Source organism: Merops nubicus, unplaced genomic scaffold (assembly GCF_000691845.1).
Source record: "Merops nubicus isolate BGI_N331 unplaced genomic scaffold, ASM69184v1 scaffold8597, whole genome shotgun sequence".
Taxonomy (NCBI): domain Eukaryota; kingdom Metazoa; phylum Chordata; class Aves; order Coraciiformes; family Meropidae; genus Merops; species Merops nubicus.
The window spans coordinates 32599-45375 of record NW_008622257.1 but is presented as its reverse complement, the minus strand read 5'-3'; the positions used below and the strand labels follow the sequence as shown (position 1 = coordinate 45375).

At 34.3% G+C, this 12777-nt stretch overlaps 1 protein-coding gene across 1 annotated transcript in view; it reads right to left on the bottom strand.

Annotated features, from left to right (window-relative positions):
- Positions 1-6969: 6969 nt before the first annotated feature.
- Positions 6970-12777, bottom strand: part of PXDN (peroxidasin homolog (Drosophila)) — a gene marked incomplete at its 5' end in the record, with an annotated part of 37151 nt that continues 31343 nt past the window's right edge. Inside the window, 4 exons of the mRNA XM_008944717.1 lie at positions 6970-7334; positions 7849-7962; positions 9213-9345; positions 11833-11953. Of these exons, the coding sequence (XP_008942965.1) occupies positions 7212-7334; positions 7849-7962; positions 9213-9345; positions 11833-11953 (491 nt within the window). The remainder of the gene's footprint in view (positions 7335-7848; positions 7963-9212; positions 9346-11832; positions 11954-12777) is intronic.

The following is a 12777-nucleotide window of genomic DNA, read 5'->3' as shown; positions in this document are numbered from 1 at the left end:
TAACAGGATGAGGGGTAATGGCTTTAATATAGAAAAGTGTAGATTTAGGTTAGAAGTGAGGAAAAAGTTCTTCAATATGAGGGTGATAGCTCCCTGAAACAGGTTGCCCAGAGACATGGTGGAGGCCCCATCCTTGGAGACATTCAAGATCAGGCTGGATGAAGCTATGCGTGGCTTGATCTAGTTGGAGATGTCCCTGCTTATGGCAGGGGGGGTGGACTAGATGACCTTTGGAGGTCCCTTCCAGCCCACACATTCTATGACTCTATGAACATCCTGTGCAGATGCTAGACAAGACTGCAGTGACTTCTCTGGGCTTTAAAAGTCTGTTAATCTAAAGCAACAGGTAGAATTTATGCCCCTTTTTATCATTCCCAATGTGCAAAATACTTCATCTTAAAATGTAAGGTGACATGTTTCCTCAATACATCTGAAGTTCAAATCGAAAATATTTGATGCTTGTGAGGTTGTGATGTGGGGTAACAATAGCATTCCACCACAGAAAAAAAAGGCAAGAACATGAGATGAAGGCTTTAAAAACCACAGTAACATTTGCCTGTGCCAGAAACAAGCTGTCATTTTCTGACCTCAAGGCAGCTATTGTTCATTACTGCCTGAATTGATTGTTAATAAAAAAGAAAATCCAAATAATCCCATGGCAAACGTTAAATACTCTCAATATAAGAGAACACACTGACAGCAAGTAAGGCTGTGTACAACCATGCCAAGCTAGTCCAGCTGAAAGAAAACATTCCTTTCACTCCTACAATGTCTCCCGTTTGCTGCAATGGGCCATGCTGAGGGTTCAGGCTGATGCCCCAATAAACTTTTTGGCTTGCAGTCAAAGCTGTGACTACTTAGCTGTGAAAGCTTGGAAGACAAAAAAAAGAAAAGGTGATCAGTGCCTCAGAGTAGAGGTAGGGGACTAAAAGTCTGCCTTAGTACCACTTTAGTAGATGGTCAATAAACATTGAAATTGATTTCCAGTGCCTGGGATCATTTTGTTGCAATATCTAGTATATGTGTTGTTTTGGTATGTTTAATTAATTCCTATATTCCTGATGAAATGTGGAATTCTGCCAAAAAAATTTTCAAAGTACTTTATGAAATCTTCCTTTAAAAAAAAAAAAGAAAGATGTGAAAATTTCCTTTTTTCCTCCCCACCAAAACAAAGAAATAGTTTCTTTTCCTTTCTCAGGACAATTCCTGATTACTTTTTTTTCCCTCTGGGTACTTTTTTTCATGCTAATCTCTGTGAAAATAGATATGAAGCACTTTACTACAGTGATCCCTGGAATGGCTGCAAGCCAGCTTAACAACAGACAACATCTCATAAAGACATAAGTAGGTAATGGGATTTATTTTGGCAACACAGCAACATTTTTAAAACATGTGACTTGTGGGAATGTAAAGTTTTATCGCAGAGGGAGGCATCAAATATGCACAGACATCTTTACTGAATGCAACAATTAGGGGTATTCCTTTATCACAGAGAGAGATCTTATAGCAGCCTTCCCGTGCCTAAAGGGGCCTTACAAGAAACCTGGAAAGGGGCTTTTTACAAGGACATGTAGTGATAGGACAAGGGGCAATGGTTTTAAATAGAAAGAGACTAGATTTTGATTGGATATTATGAAGAAATTCTGTACTGTGAGGGTGGTGAGATACCAGAACAGGTTGCCTAGAGAAATTGTGGACGCCCCACCCCTGGAAGTGTTCAAGGCCAGGTTGGATGGTGCTTTGAGCAATGTGGCCTTATTGGAGGTGTCTCTGCCCAGGGCAGGAGAATTGAAACTAGATGATCTTAAACAAGCATTCCAACCCAAAAGATTCTATAATTCTATGAGTTGCTGTTCTGTTCCATTTCTGAATCTAAACAGAGATATTCAATTCATAGCTTTTCAGCTAAACACAGCTGGCCAGATCTTCTTGTAACTTAGACATGTTTGACCTGTCCTCTGCTCTGTACGTTACCATGCTGGAATGCTAAAGCACAGTCAAAGGACCATTCATAATACTGCTAGGTGGAACAAAGATGTTGGGCACAACAGAAAAAGAAAAGTGTGTCAGAGGTGCAGAGGTTTCTTTGCTGTGTCACAGCAGGCTAAGCGTGAAAAAAAAAGGAAAGAAAAGTAACTATTGCACAGAACCAGAGCAGCCAGGGTAACTGCAAATTAACAGGCTGATACTGCTAGGGTGTCTGCTTTAAAATATGCTATTAGTGGACAATGCTCTCTTTTCAGAACTTAGTACAATCTCCTGATTAGGTACATCATAATGGAAAGTGGGTTAGGACAGTTGTTATTATCTAGTAATTTACTATATATTTAGTAATTCATTGATTCCCACTAGTTTCAACGTGGATAATGTTTCCTTCCACTGGGAGACTGACAGACTCCCAGTATGAATACGTCCATATGCTCATACTGGTGTTTTTTTCTGACATATTCTATCTAACAAACTTTTTATCACATATCAGATCTCTTCTTTCTTTTTTAAAAAATTAGCATAGTGAATGATGAAATATACTTCACTGAACCCCACCCTGTAGTTGAGAGAGAGCATGAGAGGATAGTAAACAGTCTGTCTTTCTACTGGGAATTTTATAATTGTATTATGCTGTATATGCAAATCATTTAATCCACCTTAACAAGATGACAACAAAATAATGCAGAAGTATTGAGAAAGTTAGTCACATATACCAGCTTTTAATCCTTATTGAAGTTTCCAAACTAAAGCCATGAAACAGTCCCAACATGTCTAAAAATCTCACTGCAAAGATTACTGATTATAAAGTTACTGAGTATGGGAGAGATCATTCCCTAGAAAGACAACTTTAACCATACTGTGGCCAAATGATTCTTAGTTGTAATTAACCAAAAGCAATAAAGTCAATTTACTCAGTGCATTTCAAATACAACAGATCTTTCTCAAAGTATATCAGTATCACTCCAAGAGTTTTATTCTGAATGTTTAAACTTTCGGGTTTCATTTTTTTAATAACTGTTAGCAAATTTCTCGGCAATTAACTGTGTTGAACCTGGGCTGTTGTCTTCTTCGGACTAACACAAAATTATTTACTGAAACAAAACCTTCTCTTCAAATATCTGTGTTTTAGTTTCACGGTAAAAAAAATGAAAAAAAGAAAAGAAAAAAAAAAAACACAAACAAACAAAAAAACCCCAAACAAACAAAGAAAAAAAACCCCAAAAAAACAACATCAAACCTAAAACCTTGTTGAGACATAAATATTTGTGTATTATTAGATTAGACTTAGGAATTTAGTAACTATGTCTGCTAAAAGAAGCATGCATTACTGATCTCAGTTACTGGAAGAATGTATACCAGTACTTTGCCAAACTAATTTTATCTGAATTTGGAGAAAAAATATAATCTGATTGTCCTAAAATCTTGTAGGATAGTGACCGAATACTACTCATCAGCATTTTGGAAGAGCAACAGGGTATTTCAGCAGCCTGCTGGAAAACACATTAATGAACCTTTTACAGTTTTGCTTTTCTAGATTTGTCTTATGCAATACTCAAATTATAGTGAAGCACAGTTAACTGCAACCTGAAAAGTATTCTTCAGTCTGTGTCTTGAAGTCCATCTTTAACTTTTCCTATTTCACTGTAAGACAACTTAGAATCCTATTAATTGCAATAATATTGCATCATAAAATGCTTTACTGTATGAAATTGTGGAGAAACAGATTAATCTCAGGTGGACCTAACAAAAGAACAGACCCAGTGCCCTGGAGATCCTGACACCTCACCAAAGGATGACAGTAACTCATCATGTCTTCAGCAGCAATTCATATGCTGTGATGGAGAAACAAGATGAGGTAAATAAGAATATCTGTTTTGCACAGAAGACTCATTTTGAGCTGAGATTGTATGAACCTTGATATCCATTTGTGAATGCCATCAATAAAGAATGAATGGACAGTCAAGTGCATTGGAAGGCAGGTCATGACTTGATCTATTTGATGACGCGACGAAGTGAAGAAACTGAGTAAAAACAGGCTGCATGTAAGTATTATGACATTCCCATAAAAAAAGGAAAAAAAGTGTTCAGCACTAAAACATGTTTTCAAAAACACGTTTGCACTAAGAAAAAAGTACATTTAAAAATATCCTTTCTGGGTCTACATGTATTTTTTTTTCCCCATTATCTATAAGAGAACAGTGAATAGATATTTATTTAATTCTATGTGTCATAATATTAAAGAACCTATTGAATCTACATGAATCATTAGCTCATTGCTTAGTTCTCAGAAATGGAGTCATGATCATTACTGTCCTGTATAAGTAATATGGATCTTTGATAAAAGCCTATACAATGGAATCTTCAGCAAATAACCTAAACAATATATGTATTGAGAAGAAATCACTTGGAATTTACTTGGAAATGTGGCCCATTTTATTTTAACTGAAAAGCATTCATTATACAGTGCAAACAGTTCTTTGGTAAATTTACTGATTAAAACAAAAACAACAAAGTCTTTGTTTTAGGTAACATTAAAAAAGAAAATAAATATGTAAAATTTGCAACATATTACAGCAATATTCTCACAGTGGATACTGAGGAAATGGTCATCTAGCCATTGGCTGCTGTTTCAGAAATGGTAAAATCAATGCTGATTCCACAGACGCTGCAATAAAACTGGATTAGTACAACCCATGACTGATTACATTTTAAACTGTGGATAAAGGCTTGTTTTTCCTGAATGGTTTATAATCAGATGGATGGCAGAAAGTAACTCAATATTACACTTGTTTAAGCATATCCAGACTCCTAAGCCCATTTTATATACCATAGGAATAAACAGTGAACAAGGAAGAAAGCCTCCCACTTTACTCTGGAGGCTGCAGAAAAGGAACAATCAGATATAAGGTACTATTTCATAATGTATAAATGGAAACTCTCTTCTCCTACAAGCAGAAACCTAAGAAAGTTTATTTAACATAAAATGAGAATAAAAGAAAGCTAGTAGTAACCAGCTGGATGTGTTACTGCCTGATTTAACTGTTTAAACAGTTAAATTATATTTGGTTTATCTCTGCAATCTTTCTTTGAGGGATTTGTGCTATAGGTCAAAGGGAGTTCCATCTGAGTTGGAATTACGGGACGAGACATGTGGTTTGGACTGTCAACAAAAGTCAACAAAATGCCAGAGTATCAAAGAAATAAAGGAATGACAACCTCAGGAACCCATATGGTACTGAAACATGCTCGCCACACACAATTTCTAAAAGTATTAACATAGAAAATTACATACGTCAAAACACTGTATATAAAATCAATTAAAATATTCTTAAAAATATAAATTGTCGTCCCATGTGTACCTCTACCACACACCTTTACCACACCACTCACATGCACATATTGCTCCTACCATAGTATGAAGCAAGTTTCTGTAGTAAGCTTTAAAGATACACCAAAGTTTGAATGTATGTCACGGTATCAGTTTATCAAATTAGAAATTATTAATATTAGTAATCAGAAATTATGTGCCAAAATGCTATAGTGGAACTCCTATTGCTGCTGCTAAGTTAGTTATTAGACAGGCATTTGATCTACAATACAATAATTAAGTATTCAGTCTGTTTGTATAATCTGAAGTATTTAAGATGAAAATGTTTAATTTTGTGCAGATTTCTTTGACACTCAAATCTCTGTTCACTAAATTTGAACAATAATCTCACAAGTCAGTGAACTATATAAGTAAAGAAGAGTTCTGGTTCTAATTAGTCCTGACTCTGGACTTAAGGACAGAGCCAGAAGTTCTAACATATTAAGTTTTTGAGGAAAGAATCAATTTTGAATAAACACAAAAAAAGCTGCAAAATGAGGTATGATAGTTGTCCTTCACTGAATATATAATTCCTGGTCAAAAATATGCAGACTGCATTCTAAAAAGCACGCAACTTTGAAATGCTAGTGTAGACATATACTCTATAACATTAAACATTTATTAAATGGGAAATAAAGTCCATTGGCAGACCATTTTTAACATGAATGATAAAAATATTGAGGTAAAAATATATATGCATTAGATGAAACTGGAAAAAAAAAATTAAGAAAAGTCAGATACCTTGTCAGAAAAAGTAGTCAATCCACAATTAACCATGATGCTTGATTTTTGATTGTTCTTTTTTTTCAACAAACAGTGCCACAATATAATCAGGAACATATGTCTATTGACAATACGCACAATGAATCAGTAGGAATCTTTGTGTACAAAATGGCATGTGACATCTTTTCACATTTGCAAAACAGGGCCATGCAGATACATGAGCTGATTTGAGAGTAAGAGAACCGTGCTTTAAAACTAGGCTGGATGGTCACGTTACAGTGATGAACAAACAAAAAAAGTTGCCAAGCAATTCCGTGTGTTTTGACAAAAAGGATTACGTTCATTTTAAGATCAAATGCTACTCTGTCATATATGTTTTCCTAGAATGAGGAACACTGTCAATTACATCTGTAATACACTTTTGGTTGGTTTTTCAATCTGCCAATTACATTTATTTAGATTTCTTTATTAATTCTAGCTTTTTCAGTTTGAAAATTTTGATTAATTTTGCTCCTTGAGTTAATGAAAGGATGCTGAAAGCTGTCATGTAGTTTTCTTTATTTCCTTGCTGCTCCAGATGCAGAAATGGAAGTGTGATTCAACAGAATCTCCATGCATAGGTGTTCGCAGAAACTGGCCCTCTATGGCATTGTTTTGGGCACAGTGACCTTGTATTTTCCTTTTCCCTGCATTTACTAAATAATAACATAAAGCTAAACATCAAGTCAGACTGATACTGAAAAGGAATAGTAAACTTCTAATGTTGCTAATTAAAGATAGGAAACAAAGAGTTCATTTTCGAGTATGTCTTAAGCCCTGTCATTTTTGTGTACCTAAAATTACCTGACAGTGTTCTTTCAAAGTAGCACCAGTTTGAGTTTGTCTAACCTGAGAAGTTCAACACACGATTAACTTTGACCTGTTTGCTAATTTCCCTTTTGTTAAATTTTTGCATTGCGATTACCTTCATGGGCAGAAAATAAAAGGATACATTATGTTATACTGCTACAGCACCATTAGGATATTGTAAATCTTGATTTCTTGCTGCTGTTAAGACTGTAGTTACCTGGTTTTGCCATCAGCAGGCATTGATATGATTTGAGTATGCACCCTAGATTCTTAAAAAGTAGACTTATGGCTTCTTTTTATTAATATTTTGTTTTAAGCAGACTGGGCAGCAATCTCCTTTAACCTTCACAGGTGCTTCACAGTCAGCCGGCGGGCATGATTCCACAAAACAGGTAATCTGACCAACCTGTGTCAGGGAAAAAGCAACAAAACCAGAACATACTTAGATACATGTTCCAAAGAAGAAATACTCATTTCATATTATTGAAGAACAAGTTCTCATTCATCTTCTGCAAGACCTCGGCTACTATGATTAACTCCACGTAGCTTATTTCAGCATAAACTCGTATTGAGAAGGCTCTTTGTGTGTAACAAATTTAATTTTGCCAGTACAACTATACATCAATGAAAATGGAAATATAATAAAGGTATATAAAGCCTAGATTGAAAATCAGAGTCAAGGGCAGGGATATCTGAACAATATTGGTTTTTTATTTTTCACCAAATAACTGAAGATCCATAAAAAAAAACACCCAGCAATTATTACCCAGAAATTAGCAGGCACAAAACTGGAACATCTGTTTTAGAAGCAGCACCTTCTGCTTCTAAGTTAATATATTTAATTACTTTAACATAACCAATTAATATATTTGAATTACAATTAATTATTTCTGTCTCAAATTGGATTTCTGCATACTCACTTTGCATTCACACACAGTGCAAGGGTCCCTTTTCCAGGTTTCATTGCTGGAGTATGATTTACCTTTTTCATCAGTGCAGTCAGTTTTACTGAGGCGTGATTCAAGTTTTTTTATCTGAAAACATTTTTAAAAGTTAGGAATTCAATCAAAGAAAGTTTTTTATTTTGTGCAACATATTCTGTCTTTTTTTTTATGCTGTGTAATCCATTACAGATACTTGCCTTCAGTTTTCTTCTCATTACTTAGTTTTCATAATGCTAAAAGACTGGAAACTGGTAATATGTACGGAAACAACCTTTCAAAAAAAAAAAAAAACTAACAGAAGATCTGTCTTTCCTACCATTGGAATAAACGTCTGGAGCATAAGAGGAAAAGCAAACTACATGTGATATATGTGAAAAGATAAATCAAAACTTTCAAAAATGCCTGAATGAAAAAGAGCTGAAATTAAAAAAAGAAAAAGTCAATTTAAAATGATTGGATATTTTTCTATCTCTATTTTTAACTTAACCATGAAAAAAAAAATGAATAGTTTATCTTGCTAATTGTGTTCTACTTGGAAGCAATAACAAGGAAAGCACAATTTTTAACAACCCCTCAGTGTTTTTGACATCCAATACAGACAGAATAACTGACTGAAATGTAGCAAGTGTTAATATAGCATTTCCACTATCAAAAGGGGAGTATTGAAGATGAGTACAACAATGATTAAATAATACCATTAAAGATGGACTCAAGTTACTATGCAAATAAATATATGATTCGTATCTATAAATTACATGGAAAAGCTGCTCTGGTGGAACTGAATTATCCTAGGCAAACATTTCTGGTCTACTTTGAATTTGTCTGTCCTGTATTGTATCCATTTTTAAAACTGAGTTCCACTAGGGTTGAGTTATTCTGAATAGAGTATTTATATCACATTGTAAAAGCCTTCTCTGGGTCATCTAGATCTTAACTATGGTTATAGTTGTAGTCTGCCATATTACTTCATAAGAATTCTACATTCTAATCAGTTTTACATAGATTTTATACATTTCAGGTAGGAAAAAAAGATTTTATTAACTTGACAGACAAATTTTTATGGAAAGACTAATTCCTCATTTAGTACACAATGGTTACACCAGGCTTCAGGTTCAAACATCAAGAGGGTTTAATTGTAGAAAATTTCAGTATGACTTCAAAAGAACATAGAAATAAAGACTAATAACATATCATGTTCTTTGTTGTGTTTTGTTTGAGATACTATGTGATGAGTTTTGGGTGCAACAGCTATCTAAATATTAAAAACATAAGGGGAGTGATGTTAGGAAAACATTATAAATTAAATCTATACTTAGAAACTACCCATTTTAGCCCCTTACCTGGTTTCTGAGGCTTGATATAGTTTTTTGCATTTCCAAAACGAATTCTTTGAAGTCATTCACTGCGGGCATGTTTCTATTTTCATTAGATGCTGACGTGGCATTACGAAAATATTTACTCTGTTTCACAGAACTGCAACAAATTAATGCCAAGTGAGGATATTAATCTAACTCATTTTTATGTGGCTAGATATCTTAAAACACTTAGCAAAAATGTAAAATAAAAGAAATCAACAAATGGTGGAAATAGATGAACCATAGCAGCACATGAGACCCACTGGTACTGAAGGCAGTCTCACATCAGGTGAGCTGTGGGTTAATGTCACTAGCAACAGGGAATTTGTTCTGCTTAGAATAACGTATGTATTTCATGCAGAGAGACACACAAAGTGCCATCAGTGACACTGTGAAGTATCATCTTGAATTCACTAGGAAATCTCTGGAGCCTCCAATATGAAAGCAGACAAAAGTGGAAGTCTTAAAAAGTATTACTTTCAACTATAAAATGAACATTTCACATTTCAGATTCATAGTTTCTCCCTCTATACGCTCATTAGCAAAATGTGTATTTAAATAAATACAACTTCTAAAAGGAAAAAGATAGTTTTCATAAATAAATGCGTACTTTTAGATATGACCATACTCCTGTGTCCCAATTTAACTAATATTTGATTATTGTACTAACTAACTAACTGATTATTGTACACAAAATCTAAAGTCTTCTGTATATAGCACTTCCTAGTTAATATCTGATAAGAGATGTACAACACTAAATTATGTTAATCAATCTGTCAAAGGGAAACAGCTATCAACTGACCAGAACTAATAATATATTCTTTGGCACCACTTAATAAAACATATTCAAAAAACAATGATAACACTAATTATTAAGTCATTTATTACATTAAGATCCATGCAAGCATTCCTATTTTATTAGCATGTCTTCTCCAGATCTAAGGGATACCCAAAGAATGAACTGGCAGTGAAATCCTCTCTCATATAATAGGTCTCATGATTTATAATCTTTCTGCAAAAATTAAACCAGCATTTATTGGCAGGTGTTCAAGCTACTTCGTTTCCCAGAGTTTCTCATCTAAACTAAAGAAAAAGGAAACTCTAAACAACTTAACATGCCAAAATTCAAGTAAACCAGCTGCTATTGTATAACAAAATCTTCCCAGCTTGCTCAAGCTCTTGAAAATAAGAAGGAAAAAAAAAGGAGAAAAAAAAAAATCTCACCACAAATGCAATTTAAATACAACAATGAGCATGAGAACTGATGAGAATGTTAAAGGACTGAAGTTTCCTTAGCTTTATGCTACAAATAAAGTGTTGCAAATTTACTGTTTTGTAGTCCTAATCAGTAATTGGACTGTTGCAGATTTTTGAGATTAATTTCTGAAACACTGTCAAATATCAAGTTAATGAAAATTAGCTGCTTCACAGATATAAGCATTTCTTTTTTCTTGCTTTCATTTTTATTTCATGTAAACTTTCTAAAGTTTTAGAATTATGGGACTAGCATATTTAAAAAGTGAAATGCTCTTTTGCATATTTAAAATCTTCTAACAGCTCACTTGCAAAAACAGAAGAAACATCCTTCTGCAAAGATTACTTCAAAGGAAACTTTTCTTTTTCTATTGTCTATTAGTAAGCTTATACTCAGCTGCTGTCCTCTCTTGTCTAAAATCCTAAAACCTAACGGCTCTGTTACTTCAGGGCAGCTTCCTCCCAGTTAAGTGAAATATAATGGTGGTACTTCTTCATTGCTATAATATCTGTACAAGCATTTGAAAGTACTGAACTTACCTCTCTACCTATCTGTCTAGCAGCTTTCCTTGCCAGACTGGGTAGACTCTGCTGGGTCATCTCAATCAAGTAGATAATTTTATTTTCTAAAAGAACACAAACTATATGGAACGAGCTACAATTCAAAAGAATTCAAATTCACTCATTGTGAAGGATCTTTCACAAGAAATGTTTGATCTGAGCAGAACTCACTTCATGTCACTAATTTATAGATAAGCTTCGATTCTCTGGAAATTGGAGAGACCCTGTGCAGTTGATCATTTGTGACTGATGTTGTGATTTACTTCCTTGCTAAAATATTTTGATGATTAGGGAGTTATAAACAACATTGTCTGTAGCACCACTGTTCTCCATTCCTGCGCTGAGTATTTTGGTACTAGAAACAATTTCTAGCATTATCATCATTTTTACTGCTAGTGTTATCAACACTTCATTTCCTCCTGTTTCTACAGGAGAACCCAGCAGCTCCAAGAAGAAAAGGAAATAATTTACTTTGATTACTTCAGGCACAGTAGGAATGTGGGATTCCAAACCCCTAAATTGTTTCATTACTGTTTTTTTTCCAGGAAAAGCACAGGAACAACAAAAGCATTATACTATGTCACACACAAAGGATCTTACACAAATTTGAGCTTGAAAAAAAAGTGGGTTACTGATATGTGGAAGTGTCATACTGAAATACAGCCATCACAAACTTGAGAAAGTAGACACTGGAAAAAAGTGGTATGCGCTTACAAATAAAACATTCAATTTCATTCCATTCTGAAAACAACCACTTCTTCATTCTTTAAAAAAAAAAATAAAATCTCACCTTACTGTTTTGGACATTTTTATTTTCTTCATGGGCCTATCCTCCTGAAAGCTGTAATCAAGAGAGCGTCTTCCCCGAAAGTGATATGAAAAAGCATTAAACTGTCCTCTAGTTCTGCAGTCTAAAATTAGACAAGAAATTACACATTATAAACTACAGTATAATTCAGCAGTTATAATATTGGTATGATTTTACAGTGTCTTTGGAATTAGAAAAGGCAATTAATATATTGTCTGATCCTTCTGGAATCAGTCTGATGGCAACTGAATATCTCAGCAATACAACTTTTAAGCCAGCGGGATGCAAAGAATTTGATTCTTCACAGACCATTTTTTTTTGGTATGAAACAAAAGAACAAAGATTATTTTCACAAACGTATCAGTGCTACTTTAGCTATTCTCAATTCTCAAATTTCCACTCCCTTAGCTTTTAATTATTTTCTGCTCTTGGAATGTGGTAGTTACATATGGAGGAAAACAATGACAGAAAAAAAACCAGCCTGCTGCTTCCTCATCTATTCCAGGCATTGTTTTTTGTTATTTTTGGCATCTGAACGAGAATCTTTAATTAAATCCTGTAGGCCATTTGTAGACACACGTTGATGGTTGACCAGCCCTATTTTAAAATCTGAGGGATTTGAAGGTATGACCAGCCACATAGACCTTAAGACACTTTCCACTGCAGAGTGAAAATTGCAAGCCTGAGAATAATCATGACAAAAATCTTCTTCTAAGATCCTAAGAGGATGTCTTCACAGGATGAAGTGTGCCTTTCCTTCAGTTCACTTTATTTAGCCTTCCAAACACAGTGAGTATTTGGAAGGAGTTCCAGTTAAAAAATAAAAGCAAAACAAAAGTAGAACAACCTTTGGAGAGGAGACAACAAGAAAATATGTTTTCTCATCTCTGTTCACAGAAGCTTTAAACCATCAAGTTATAACGGGCC